The sequence below is a fragment of the Panthera uncia genome (genome assembly GCF_023721935.1).
Source record: "Panthera uncia isolate 11264 chromosome A3 unlocalized genomic scaffold, Puncia_PCG_1.0 HiC_scaffold_11, whole genome shotgun sequence".
NCBI lineage: Eukaryota > Metazoa > Chordata > Mammalia > Carnivora > Felidae > Panthera > Panthera uncia.
Genome location: NW_026057578.1, coordinates 10,241,236 through 10,256,237, shown reverse-complemented (window position 1 = coordinate 10,256,237; position 15,002 = coordinate 10,241,236). Strand labels below are relative to the sequence as shown.

The 15,002-nt window shown below is 53.9% G+C and overlaps 1 protein-coding gene across 3 annotated transcripts in view; it reads right to left on the bottom strand.

The window, feature by feature from the left end:
* NFATC2 (nuclear factor of activated T cells 2) overlaps window positions 1-13,142 on the bottom strand; it is a 133,662-nt gene extending 120,520 nt beyond the window's left edge. For all 3 annotated transcript variants that reach the window (XM_049649858.1, XM_049649857.1, XM_049649859.1), the window contains exon 1: window positions 12,792-13,142. In XM_049649858.1, the coding sequence (XP_049505815.1) occupies window positions 12,792-12,921 (130 nt within the window). In that variant the 5' untranslated portion in view covers window positions 12,922-13,142. The remainder of the gene's footprint in view (window positions 1-12,791) is intronic.
* Between the last annotated feature and the right edge of the window lie 1,860 nt (window positions 13,143-15,002).

Below are 15,002 nucleotides of genomic sequence, written 5' to 3'. Positions count from 1 at the left end.
GGGGGGGGGCGGGGGGGGGGGGGGGGGGGGGCGGGGAGGGGGGGGGGCTGGGGGTGTTTAGCAGCACGCCTGGCCTCTAACCACTAGATGCCGGTGATCCCTACCGTGCTCCCAGCTGTGACTACCACAAACATCTCCAGGTATGTGGCCAAGTTCGTCCTGCAGTCAGAACACCTGCTCCCCGCCCCCCAGCTGAGAGCCACGGCCGCATACAGTGCTGGTGTCCCGTGCGTGCCCCGCTCACACCAGAGGCCCAAGAGAGCAATGCAAGCAGTAATCCGGGAGTCAGGCCCTCCAACCCAAAATGCTTCAGAAACGAGACATCTGCCCACCGTCCACCCCAGCAAGTAAATCACACTGCAAGTCCTAATTCTCAGCGCCCTCCCTCCTTGGCTTCCCGGGGGCTCACCCCAGCATCCAGGCTCCGTGAAGGCTGGGGGAGGTCTCCGGCCACCATCGGAGGCTGCAGGAGGAGGGTGCTGGGGACGCCACTCCGGCCCCACCTCAGCAAGGCATCTGCGCGGAGATCCGGGCCTCGCTCGGCACAGGGTCGGGGGACCCCCGCTCCACTGCCCCGCCCCTGGGCCCTATGACCAGGGGGACCCCCAAGTCCTCATGGGTCACACGGTGAAGCCAGTGACAGTACCAAGCTGATAGTTCACCTCATCCACGTGAAGCCCAAAGCACACACAGTAAGCACTCAATAAACTGGGTCTGAGTGGATCATTATTATTATGGAAAGAATGACTTTTTAAATGAGAATCCCGCCCTTTCTCTGCGCTCACTGATTTTACAACTTGCCACTGTGACACACACTAGCCCCCAATGCCTTCAAAAGCATTTAAGAAAGAAGAGGAGAGGAGAGGAGAGGAGAGGAGAGGAGAGGAGAGGAGAGGACAAGAAAAGAAAAGAAAAGAAAAGAAAAGAAAAGAAAAGAAAAAGAAAAAGAAAAAGAAAAAGAAAAAGAGAAAGAGAAAGAGAAAGAAAAAGGGCAGCCCGGCTCACTCAGTGACGAGTACGTGACTCTTGATCTCGGGGTCACGAGTTCGAGCCCACATTGGGTGTAGGGCCTACTTAAAACAAAGTAAGGGGTGCCTGGGTAGCTCAGTCAGTTGAGTGTCCGACTTTGGCTCAGGTCATGATCTCACGGTTCATGGGTTCGAGCCCCGCGTCGGGCTCTGTGCTGACAGCTGGGAGCCTAGAGCCTGCTTCAGATTCTAGGTCCCCCTCTCTCTCTCTGCCCCTCCCTCCCCTCATAAATAAACATTTAAAAAAAAAAGAAAGTTAAGAATGTTTTATGAAAATAAATGGATTAGTCAGTGCAGTAAACCCTTGGATTGTGAGTAACTTGTTCTGCCAGTGTTCTGCAAGATAAGCAACCATTTTTAACAAACCGTAACCTGATAAACGAGCAGTATCTTGCAATACGACTCGTACGTGACGCCCAACGTCACATAATCCCACGTGAGCCAATGGGTCTCGAAATTCGCTTTGATACACAAGTGCTTTGGGTTACAAGCATGTTTCCGGGCCAAATTATGCTCGCAAACCAAGGTTTTATTGTACTTGGGAGTCTTTTTTTCTGCTGACCTTCAGAAAATACGTGGAGGGGGTCCAGGAGGCTTCCAACACCCCCTCTTGTTTTATGCTTTTACTCTTTCCCCCGGGCCATCCGGGAGCCGATCAACCAAACCTCACAGAAGCGTTGGTGACCCAGGGAGCTGCCGGCAGTAACGAAAACGATGTCTAACGTGTCAGCTAACGTGTCTATACCACTTAACCTACACCAAGAACCACTGTGTGTGCGATAAATGTTGGTCTCCCAAGAACCCTATGAAGCAACTTTACCGATGGGGAAGTGAGGCTCAGAGAGGGGGACTCACGTTCCCAAGGTCACACAGCTTCTAAGTGGCAGTCTGGCTCCTTTCCTTCATAACCATGACTCTAGCCTGCTACTGATGAAAGGGGCTATTTCTTGGACGGTGATACCTTAGCCCCAACACGGGGGTTATGGGGTATCCAACTGGTGAGATGAGGTACCCCAAGAATTGGGAGCTGCTCTGGGGCGCCTGGGTGGCTCGGTCGGTTAAGTGTCCGACTCTTGGTCTCAGCTTAGGTCACGATCTCACAGTTCAGGAGTTCGAGCCTCACGTCGCACTGAGAGTGTGGCGCCTGCTTGGGATTCTCTCTCTCCCTCTCTCTGCCCCACCCCTACTCACTCTGTCTCTCTAAATAATTTTTTTTTTAATTTCCTTTTAAAACAATTGGAGCTGCTCTAAGGGGTCCCATCAGGAGGCAACTGACAACCAAGGACATGAATTCCTTTCTTCTGAAATATCCACAATCCCTCCATTTGCCCCAGGATTGAGTCAACGATTTATTTTAAAATCACCGTCAGGCCACACTGTGGTCTCTGCCAGGGCCTCTCCTCCTCCAGCCTCTTTCGGGCCTGTTGCTCACCCTCGGGGACACACGGCCAATTCTGAGGCAGCTGTTCAGTGCCAACCCACCAGCCAACAGATCGCTTTTGAAAAAAAAAAAAAAAAGGAACAGCAAGAGAACATCTTCTCCGCCTAGAACTACGGGCGGGTGGAATTTTCAGGAAGCAGAATAGAATGATCAAAATAGAAACCCCGCTAGGGAACCTACACAGGGTCTGTCCTTGGGGGGAGGGGAGGCCCGGGGGGAGGGGGACGAGGAGAACCAGTGCTCTCAGGCCTGAAGGACTTGGGGGCAAGGAGTCAGGTCACGGCCCAGAAGCCAGACGCCCCTCGGCCTGGCAACGGGGCCCCGGGGCTGCGGGCCATCCCTGTCTGAGGCGGCAGGCCCACCACCTGATGAGCTCACACCCCAAGGTGTTGCGAGTCGCAGGCCCTGGGTTTGAGTCACACAGTCTGTTGCCATGGCAGCACTCGGGATGCCACAACCTGGCACCACACAGTACAGGCGGAGGAAAGGGGAGAAGGTGGAGGGAATGAGCCCTACCTCCCGCCACCCCACGACTCTCCTAACCTCCGAGGGCGGGGGTGGGGGGGGGTGCTGTGAGCAATCACCCAAAGGAGCAGGAAGGGGAAGCTTTGTCGTCTGGCGGCCTGCAGCGCCTGTAGCAAAGACCTTTGAAAAGCTAGAGGCTGCCTCCAAGTAAGAAGTTCAGTGCCCAGCAAACTTTCCCAAAAGCCCCCCAGGCCCCTACCACGCCCACCAGACGCACACGGCACAGGGGTTGGATGCCCCATCAATGAATCGCGTGTATTCTAATGCCAGAGAACCAGGTTGTCGCATTCGTCACTCGAGAAATGACACACACAGACGCAGGGCACGAAAGGCGAGAAATTCCATCCAGATAAGTCAGGTCCAGAAACGCCAGCAAGGGAAGAAGGGCAGTTTACCGTCCTGTCTCGTCAACGTGGAACCACCGGAAAAAGCCACCTTGAACGCTATGCTCTTTGCTGACCTTGTCCCCAGCTAAGACAGCTGTCTGCCTTCACCAGACGGGACAGAAAAGAGAGCTCCGTCCTGCTTCCCAGGCAGGCTGCCAGGAGGCCAGGCGCCCAGGACACAAGACCCAGGACGACTTGCAAGCCTTACAGACTGGCTGCGGGCATGTCTGTGTGCAAACCCCCATGCACCCACAGGCAGACACCTACTCCTTTTGGAGAGGGGTAGAGAGGTGTAAGGAATCTGCAACGCGCATGCATAAGGTCAGCTTTTGGACGGAGGCAGCAGAGCCCGGACATCGAGCCGACGTGAGTCATCTCCATTCTCAACTTGGGGTGCAAAGAACCACCTCCTGCTAGTTTAGTCATCCCATGGGCCCCTGCCGCTTTCGAGAAGTTCAGAGACCTTCCTATTTTTATTCATTGGATAGCTGATCTTCACTGGGCCGCAAGCTCTCACGGGTACTACCTCCTTCTCCGCAGCTTACGACCCCCCCCCCCCCCCCCCCCCCCCCCCCGCCCAGCCAGGAGGCAGGTGTTATCAAGTCCTCTGCGTTACAGAGAAACTGAGGCTTCAGGATGCAGGGATTCACCCAAAGTCACAAGATCATCAGGGCCAGAGCTGGACTTCAAACTGAGACATCATTTAGGTGCAGTAAAATGCACAAGCATGAAACGTACATCTCATGCCTTTTTTACATACGTGTCTGTACCTGGTTCTGCCCACCACTCAAGATCTAGAACATTTCCATTCTGCCCGAGGGTTCCCCTGTGGCCCTACCCAGCCAGCAACCCTAACCCAGGCGGAAGGACTCACCCAGCCTGACTCCTCTCAGAGACTAGGTGCTAATACGCAGCCACGGTTTCTTTTTTAACCCCTTGCAGCACTCCCCCATATGACGACACCGTAATTCATGTGTCCAGTCAGCAGACTGTACTGCCTCCATTTTTAAAGAAGACCACCATCTGTGGGGCGCCTGGGTGGCTCAGTCGGTTGAGCGTCCGACTTTGGCTCAGCTCATGACCTCACAGTCGGTGAGTTCGAGCCCCGCATCGGGCTCTGTGTGCTGACAGCTGGGAGCCTGGAGCTGCTTCGGATTCCGTGTCTCCTTCTCTCTCTGCCCCTCCCCCACTTGTGCTCTGTCTCTCTCTCTCTCTCTCTGCCTCTCAGAAATAAATAAACGCTAAAAAATTTTAAAGAAATAAAAACAATAAAGAAGACTGCCATTTGACATCAAACTTGACTTCGATGAGGTCCATTTCTAACAGGAGAGTCCGTCCCTCCACACTTGTCATGTGGTGCGTGACCGAGAGCAAGGCTCCGACAGCTTCCTCACCAAAACGAGAAGGAAAGATCCGGTCAGAACCAGAAATAGACTTCAGATAATCCTGCCTCAGAAACAAGGCTCGCTGGGGCTAACCCACCTCTCCGTCAAAGGCCTGCACGGGGCGGGGGGGGGGGGGGGGGGCGTGCCGCGGGGGGGTCACACGTTCTAACCAGCGCAGCAAAGACCCCTCACCTTCATGCCAGCGCCTCGGAGCCACACCCCTATTTGAGTCCCAAGCCTCTGGCACTGCCTGAAAAGCCGATTGCCACCTTTCCTAGAGCCAACCTGAAATCCAGGTGGAAACTTCCCCTGGAGAACAGCGGGGGCCCCTGAACTGGGCCAGGGGCAGAGATTTAAAATTAAAAGCTGATGGACTGACAGGTTCTTTATGTACACTTTCCCCCCAGTTTTCATGTTGGTGCCACGCGCCCAGAGGCAGGCACACCTGATCAGTGGCCCTGCCAACCCCAGCCATTCAGGACATTCCTCCTTCCTCCGGGGCAACGGAGGGGTGGTCCCCCACTGCGGGCCTCAGACCTGCAGCCCATCTTCCTCCCATCACACAGGTAAACAGCCCCTTTCTGTAGTCTTTACAGACACGGTTGCAGGCGCTGCAGACCAAGTTCTTCCCCTCTTCGTTCCACACCCCCCCTTTTGCAGGCATGCCCACGCAGGTTTGTTTTGATAAGGACCTTTATAAATCCTGAGCTTTGCAGGCGACTTTCTTCCCTTCAGAAAGCTCCCCCAGCCACGGCTCAATTAAAATTCACATGGGAAGGGCTGGCTTTTAGAAATGCATTTAAACTCAAACAGGCCCGGGGGAGAAAACGGGTTCTCTCCCCAAACCTTCGAGGAGGAGGCAGGGAGAGTCCCAAATGCCAACTCGGAGGAAAGGCCATCTCTTGGTTCTGTTCACAGCTTAGTCTGCCCTGGAAAGCTATATCCCCTCCCCCACATGGGGTGGGGGGGGGGGGGGGGGGGGGGAGATGTTGGGGGAAGGCATGTAAAATCCAAGGCAGGGGGCTTTCCATCTGAATGCCGGTTTATAAGAAATGCAAAGGACAGAGGAACCTGTTAAAAGAGTCCGGCATGTGGAGAACCGACCCTGCTTCTTCAACAAATAGCAAGAAAACAGACTGATGGGGACTTTCCTAGAATAAAAGAGACGCCACGGTCCCCTCAACCAGATACAACGTGAAGATCTTGTTTGGATCTTGGTTCAAACGAGTTCACAGCAAAAAGATACTTGTGACACAAGCAAGAAATCTGAAACTAGATATCTGAAATTAAGCCATTATTGTGCTGTTTTAGGTCTGATAATGTCGTCTGACTGGTCCCTGAGTCCTTGTCTTTGAGAGCTACCGACTGCTCTAGTTATTAACAAAATATTAAACCGTCTGGAATTTGGTTTCAAGTAGTGGGGGGCCCACACCCCCAGCGTCGAGAATATGTCCAGGGTGGAGAGGGGTGAGAGAAGAGTAGCCTGATGCTGGTAATTATCGAAGCTGGGTGATGGGAACGTGAGAGTCAATTATCATTATCTCTGTTTCCCTCTTGTGGGAAAAGTTCATCATTCAAGTGCAGCACAAAATCTTCTTGTTTCGGGGGAACCCATAGGGGGCTCTGCTCCAGGTAGAGAAGCAGACGGCCCCAGACCCTTCCCAGGAAGAGCCCCCGGGTCACATCTTGCCTCCTTCCCTGAGCTCAGTTTGAACAATCAGCAAAAAAAAAAAAAAACCCTCGCGCCAGCCTGAGGAAGCTAAGTTTGGCTGGAGCTCTGCGAAGGCTGCTGCGGCTACTTCCTGTGCTGGGGAGGAGAGCAGGAGGAAGTCCCTTCACGGGGGGAAGCCACAAGAATCCATCATACTGCACGCTCCAGGGCTGCTCCTTCCTGGCCCTGGCTCAAGGGTCCCAGGGGGCCAGGGCAGGGCACCTGGGGAAACCCTGCCTCCCCAAGAGAGGCAGCCACAGGACAAATCCAAGCCCCGGAGTCTGGACACTTGAGAAAGTTTTTGCAGACGGCCAAGTTCTAGAGCTGAGACAGGAGCCAGACGAGAGTTTTTCGAGTCAGAACGGAAGGTGCCTTAAGTAAGACACCTTGCTGTAATGCCCACTCAAGCCCCACAGCCAGGGGCTCCTCGCCAAGGACCGGACTCTTCATCCCTTCCCTTAAGGCTCAGAATTCACCCAAGGTGAAGGTCGTCCCTTCCAAGGAGCCAAGGCCCTCAGGAAGTCAGAAGAGCTGGACGCTCCCTCAAAGCCCATCACCACTGCCAGCACCAGCCCATCTGCGCACAGCCCGCCTCCTGGTAGCCGCACATCTGGTCCAGCAGGTGAGCTTTGCCACCACCATCCCCCCCCCCGCCCCCGCACAGGTGAGAAAACACAAACCCTGAGAAGCAAAATCGCACCCCCACCCGTAGGTGGACCATCATGAAGAAATTATTCAACTTCTCATCCATTCATTTGGAAATTACTGATGGGGCACTTACTAACGCCAGGTACTTTTACTGGCCAAGGTCACGCAGGCAGGAGGCCACAACGTCAGAATTTCAAGTCAGGGTTTTCTGATTTCAGATCTGGCGGTCTGACTCGCTGCGCCTTTGGAGCTGGAGGAACAGGCACCCCGGGAGACATGCACAATAATCCACCGGGATGCAGAAAGCAATGGAACAATAGCACAGGGCCCATTTAATTCCTGTCCTTTACCATTTTTATTTGTGCCGCACAGGTATAATCCCCTTGGGACAGCAGCAAAGTTGATAATGCTATAAACACCAAATATAAGGACTGAACGCACCCCGTGCTACCATACGTGGGACGCCTCAGAGCCAGAGTCCGTGACATTCTGGCTGAGTTGTAGTGCTGACAGCAGGGACTCGGGACCCCAACTGCTTGGGTTCCAGGCCTGCCCTGCCATTTACCGCTGCATGACTCAGTAAAGGCAACGGAACCCCCCCCCCCCCAAAAGAGTCTGACTTCACTGGTCCCAAGTGCAGCCAGGATTGAGAACCACGGGCCACAATGCTGCATTTTTCAAATATATTCAACCTCATCCCCTTACAGGATCAGAAGGCCTTGGGAACCAACCCAAATAACACTGCTCCAAGGTTTGAAGAGCCTCCCTCCCGGTCGCCTCAAGAACAGAGGGCCTTTAATTTGGAAGCGTGGATGACAGGTGTTCAATAGTGAAGAATGATTAGGGCAACTTTCTCCCCATTTCCCTCGCCTCCCTGACGAGGCCACCGCTCAGTCCTCGCCTTCATTCCGCCTTTCCAGCTGCACCTGGAGACGCTATTTGCACAAAGCAGGCTTAATAAGGCCTGTCCTTAATTCGACGCAGACGGCAATGTCTCTGAATGTCACATGTGTTCAGCGAGACTGCTTGCTTAGGGTAGAACTCTATTTTTAGTAAGCACCAAAAACACCTCATGATACCATATCCCAGCACCTCATTTGTCCCTATTTGTTTACCAGGCCCTGTCCCACATTGGCCCCGGGGCCAGGCAAGGGCAGGACCACATCTGATGGTCTCTACACCCCCACAGGGCCTGGCACAAAACCAGCATTCAGGGAGTCTTTGCTGAAAGAATCAGGTTTTAATTGTCCCCTGTGAATGGGGTAAGAGCAGGTGTTCCTGAGTGGAAGGGCAGGTGACACGAGGGAAGGGACTACGGTGGGGTCTGGGACTCTACCTGAAAATGGTCTAAAGGGCACGTGGAGGGCAGAAGGGGGCGTGCAGGAGTTATGCTCACGTGCAGCATGCACACATAGGATACCTGTGCACACGCACTCCTACAGCGGGTCCACGTAGGATGGGTGGCTTTTGTCCGCTTTTCCAAGGGCTGTGGCCCAGCAAGTTTAAGGACCACCGGAACAGACTCTACAAGCAACGGCCAGGAGTCTGTTTGCCTTTCTGAAGGGTCAAGGTTGGCGCCATTTGCATTCGCTTCCGAGGAAGTGAAGCAGGGACCCATCAGACCCACTGAGGCCTCCCAGAAGTGATCACTCCCAAGGAGTCAGTCCCTGATGGTCCGGAGGAGATGTGGCACCCTGGAGGGGACGGGGACTCCCAGGGGCCATCCAGCCCTCCCAGGGTTTTACACATTGGGAGAATAATTCGTTTCACTGAAGTCACAAGCACACACTAAGGAATTAAGCTTCTCATCTGTCCACTGACAACGCGTACAGGTCTCTCCCCTCCACGATGAGGTCAGTAGTGGAGGTCGGGGCTCCCACAGCGTGGTCCCCATTCCTTCTGTTACTTTTTTCAACCGAGGGAGACGGTGAAGTATAGGAAGAGTCTACTTTGCCTGCCTCTACAGCAGATTTGAAAACCTAGATAAATGAAGTGGATGATTTCTTAGAAAGATACGGTGTCCCAAAATGGACTCCAGCAGACAAAGTGCAAGCCGACCCGTTCCCCCACACACGATGGGGAAAGCAATCCTAGCCCAACCCTGTAAAAAGGCACCAGGCCCGGATGGCTTCATGGGGGAATTCTATCCCAACTCTAGAAATGCGACAGTCCCAACGACGCATCCATTGTTCCTGAGCATGGAAAAGTAAAGAAATCCAAACCACACACCAAAAGGGACACTACAGACAAGTATTGCTCATGAACACCACTGACAGGAATCTGAGATTTTATCAGACACCAGCCCCACCACTAGAAGAAAATAATACACAGTGACCAAGTAGGCTTTAAGGCAGTAATGTTCCAATATGAGGAAGTCTCGTAAGTGAGCACAAGTGATCTAAGAAGAATAAAACCATATTCTTCCACAGACCCTAAGACGTCTGTGACATAATTCAACTCTCATTCCTCTTCAAAACTCTCAAGAAAACAGGAATGGGTGGACACTTCCTGAACCTATTAAAATACAGACACTTCGATCTTGAAGATGACACACGAGGTATTCCTGATAGGGTCAGCACTACAGGTGCTCAAATAGCTCAAATAGTTAGCTGGAGGAGTAAACAAATAACGGCTCACATTAACTGAGCACCTCCATTAACAGAGCCAAGGGTTTAATAAAATGCTCATAACAAATCGCACTCTGTATTGATTTAAACGGGTCAAGCCATTCAAGGCAAATAATCCTGTGAGGGTAGTAGTATTTCAGCTTTCGACAGATAAGCGAACCAAGGTCCGGAGAGGTTAAATGACTCGCCCAGGGTCACTCTGGTGGTAAATGTTTTCAACTCCAGTCTTGCCAAAGTGCCAGGCCCTTTACAAACGGCTCTACGTAACTCTCATCAGATAAAGGAATAGTGAACCCTCACACAGTGGTTCCGAATGCTGGCTCTGAAGCAAGACGGCCAGGTTCGGGGTTCAACTTTGCCATTTACCGGCTCTGCTCTCTTGGGAAGATTCCTCCACCGGTCTGTGCCTCGGTGCCTCCTCTGTAAAATGAGGGTGACCACAGTGCCCACCGGCTAGGGTTGGGGGGTAATTACAGGAGCTAAAAGGCATCTGCTACAATGTTACAGTTCCATAAAACAAGCATCCAAATTTCCCAAAATCCGTAAGTCCCGTCATCCAGTTCTGACAACGTCGGTCCCATTAGCGGGCTCCTTCCTCCCTGGACTCTTGCCAAGCTCATTCATGCAGAGTTAAGGGTAGCCCTCACATGCATCGCCAATATATTGTCGCCTGGGACAAAGCCCAGTAGCAAGCTAAAGGCTAGTGGCAGCCCTCGGAGAGAGCCACCGTTCAGAAGCAGAGAGGTGACCCCATGAACATCCGGGTAAGCCAGAGCCAGACCCACATCTGGAAGAGCTCGCTTAGCCTCTCAAGGCTCACACCCGCTCTGTTCTTCGGCCATGATGCTTCTGTGCTCCCAGCAAGGAAGCATTATTTACAGATTCCAGAGCAAACTCCCCACTCCGTAAGGGGGGCGGGGTGGCACACATAGGAAATTCTTTCCCAAGAGCCAAGTTTAGAAAGGAGTAACTTTACGACACGGAAACCTGACAAGCACTACTGTGGCCAAGTTGATCAAGGTCGATTATCAACACTGATCAATCAAGCCGATACTAGGTACCCTTGATATGATGCGATGGAAACAGTCACTTCACCTGCGTGGTCCTCCTCTCTAAAACCCATAGCCCCAAGTCCTTCCAGGAGAGAAACATCAGAAAGACCCTAAGTCGGGCACAATTCTACGGTATATCTAACCGGTGCTCCTCAAAACTCAAGTTCCCAAAAAAATTAAAAAAAATAACAAAGGCCACTTGAATCTGAATAAAGTATGGACTTCAGTTCATCATGACGCATCAATATTGGATCATGAATGATAACAAATATACCCGTACTGATATAAGATGTTAATAAAACGGGGCCCCGGGTGCTCAGTATATGGGAACTCCCTGTACTGTCTTGACAACTTTTCTGTGAATCTCAAACTGTTACCAAAAAAATAAAGTTTGTTGGTTTTTTTAAATGATTCCAGGGCTTCCACTGTGGCCATTTAGACACCCATCTGGCGGCCACCAAGCACCACTTGCCAAAAAAAACTATAAAAAGCACCTCCCATCAGATTTGGCTTGGAAACTATTTCCCCGGAAATCTCCCCCGTGCAAATAAAAAAAAAAAAAAGTTAGCTGATTGTGAATCTGGGAGGGGTGTATTAGTTCTCTGCAAAACATGACTTTAATCTTACCAAACAAAGACCACGGATGTTAAAGGGACCTTAAAGCGATCACTTGCAGATTCTTAATTGTGTCTTTTCAAAGCAAAGGATGGCCTCCAGATTGCAACTCAAGAAGACTGGTCTCTTTTGCTTGCTAATTATTTCCATCTCCAGCCAAAATTCAGAACGATTACCAGCTATCATCTTCACTTGGTATCCAAGTCAAAGCAAACGCCCCTCACCTAAGGTGGTCAGTGAAGACAGCGAAGGAAGGAAAGTGAAAAGTTCTCATTCGCCTGCCTAACACAGCATCTCTGGGAAACGCCAAGCCCCCAAAAGTCTGTGAGAAGTCCTCCTACACAACCCCTTCCTGCCCTCCGGATGCGGCCAAGCCCCTGTGCATCTGGAAGTTACCAACAGGCCTGCCCCCGGAGGCTTTGACAAGCCCTGGGCTGGGCTGTCAAAATCAGGAAGCCCAGTTGGGTGGTTTTTTTTTTGTTGTTTTTTTCCAAGACAACCTGTTAACCAGAAAAATACAGCGAGGTTCCGCATGCGACCTCCTTTTCCTTCTGACGAATGCTCCTGGTAAGCAAAAGCGCCGGCCCGGCCTGGGGAAGTCCCCAGCCACAGAGGGCCCTTCAGCACATACACTGACAGCTAGTTTAGGCAGGAATAGTCTTCTGCCTGAATCCAATCTGCAGGCCAGCCTTTCCCCGAACCCCACATCCATTAGGGCAGCGGGGCAAGGGATCACCGTTTAACAAAGCTCAGACTGATCCCTTTAGGGGGACTCGCAAAAGCTGGCGGCCGACACCAGGGAGGAAACGGTCAGGCTTCCTAACAGTGAAGTCGCGCCAACCTCCAGCATCTGAACCTCCTGCGTCTGAAGGCGCAGACAACCTCTTCATTAGTTTCAGCACAAAGTTCCCGACAAACTCGGCTCCCAGGCGCTGTTCACAGAGGAGAATCCGTTGCCACCTCTCTGTGCCCCGGTTCCCTCCCTGCTAACTCCATTCTCTGGCTTCCCCACCGCCTCCGTCCAGAGGCAAATCACTTCCTTTCCCCTCCGACGACCCTGCAGCTGGGGGCCAGCTGAGCCCCTTGCCACCTTTTGCTCGGCTACCGGCGACCCCCAGGGAGGAGACCCGAGTAACTGCAGACTGACGCCCTACTGGGCAAGAGTGAGCCTACCGCCCCCTAAGGGTGGGTGGCAGCAGTCCCAGATGCCTCGTGCCCTCCCTCTCACCTGGGGAGACGCACCCCTCCCTCCCCACCCCACCCCCCGCCCCGGGAAGTGTGACATCGGGAGCACAGAGGGGTCCTGTGTCCACTCCGCAGGCCCGAGCCCCCGCCCGGGCTCAGGGGGCCAGGCCGGGGGAGCCTCCACCGACCTTCGATAGGATTCAAATAGTCATAGTCGAAGAGGATGGAGAAGTCGAACTCGTCTTGGGGGCTGCCCCCGGGCTCGTGGCCTGGGGCGTCCCCGCCGTCGGGGTCGGGCTGCGGCTCCGGGGCGTCCATGGCGCGCAAAGCGGCGGGAGGGTGGCGGGGCCGGGGGCGAGCGCGGCCTCGGCCTGCTCCTGGGCACCCTCGCCCGGGGGTGCGAAGGGGGCAGGAAGCGGGCCCGAGAGGCGGCGGCCGCGGCGGGGTCGCTGTCCTCGCGGGGACGCACGCGGGCCCGGGGATGGCGCGCTGGCGCAGCGGCTGCTGGACGCGCCCGGGGAGCTGAGCGGCGGCGGAGGCGGCTGCGGCGCGAGCTTCCTGCTCCGGGAGGCACCTGTTGCGGCCCGCGGCGGGGGAGGCGGGGACAGGGCGGCCGGGCCGGCGGGGGCGGGGCCGCCACCGGGGACTCGGGGGAGGGCGCGAGGTGGGGGGAGGGGCTGGCCGGCCGGCGCCGGGGAGGAAGGAGACCGCCCCGCCCCCCCTCCCCCGGCTGCGGCCGCACCGCCCGGGCACCGCGCTTAGCCACCGGCCGGGCCGAGCTGGGGGCCTCCTCCTTCCCCCCTCCCCGCGGGCGAGGCTGCGCGCTCTGCGGGACCCAGGACCCAACGCCAAAGCCTCTGCCACCTGTAGTGTTGCCCAGCTGCTCCCAATCTTTTCCCTCCTTTCTCCTCTAAGCGGGGGAGGGGGGGGAACCAATCCCTTCTATGGCAGACTGAGTCTCCAGGTGCCTCTGGGTGCCCACAGCTGTGGCATGATATTGACCTACAGTCACTTGTGTACCCCTGACCGCAGGTTCCCAGGACCTGAGAAAGAACGCCAGGTACTCTGAGAGCACAAGCCTCACTCTGACATCTATACCTCGTTGCCCACCTACCGTGTGCCTGGTGCCAGGGACCCAGCGTGACCCAGACACTAACGACCTGGGACGTTCAAGGTGGGGGTAGGGGCGGGCATGAAGGCGATAAACAAAAGGACAGAGATCATCTTGAACAGTGTCCGGAGGGAATCGCCAGGGGTCTGGGGTAAGGGCTGGCTGTTGGTGAGGCCTTATTCTCTTGGGTGGTCACGTAGGGCCTCTCTGGGAGGGGACATTTGGATGAACCTAACTGATCTGGGGAAAGAGTGTTCGGGCAGCAGGAACCAAAGGAATGAATCCTAAAGCAAGAAGGGGCTGGCTGTGTTGCCAAGCAAAGAGGGCAGTGCATTCAGAGAGGTGGGCAGGTAACGAGTCACCTGGACACTCATTATAAAGACAGATCCCAGGCCTCTCCGTGGAGCTTCCGATTCTGATTCCGAAAGTCTGGAGCAGAGGCTCAGGAGTGTGTGTGTTTTTATTTTTATTTATTTTAATGTTTATTTATTTTTGAGAGAGACAGAGCGCAAGCAGGGGAGGGGCAGAGAGAGAGGGAGAGACACAGAATCTGAAGCAGGCTCCAGGCTCCCAACTATCATAGCAGCACAGAGCCCAACGCAGGGCTCGAACTCACGAACCATGGACCGGAGCTGAAGTCAGATGCTTAACCGACTGAGCCACCCAGGCGCCCCAGGAATGTGTATTTTTAAATAAGCACCCAATGTGAATGTCGTGAACAGGTACATTTGGGGAACGCTACATAGGAATCCAGTACCACCCCCACCCCCATAAAACAGTTCCAGGGGTCTCGGACCAAGTTAGCTGATGTCAGAAAATAGACTCATGGGAGCAGAAAGAGAGAGTAGAACAGTGGTCTTCGACCCGTACAGCATGTTAGAATTACCCGGAACACTTGTTAAATGTGCCTAGGCTTCACTCCGGGCCCATGGAACCAGAACATCCAAAGTTTTTTGTTTGTTTGTCCATTTGTTTTTCCCCAATGACCTCAGACGGATCTAAAGTGCATGCAGTGTTGAAAATCTCTGCATCAGAAGATTAGATGGGGGAGGTTCAAAGATTCCCAGAGAGCCACAACTTGACCTCACGTGGGGAATGACTCAAATCCTTCCCCCTGTGCCAGAAAGAACTGAGAATGTGCATCCTTCACATTCTCACCGCTCTGCTCCATGAAGGCATTTGTGCAAAGCTAGCGATTGTCATTCATTCCACAACTATTCACTGAGCACCTGCCAGGTACCTGAGCTGCTACAGATCTCAGGGATGCAGCCATCAACAGGACGGCATC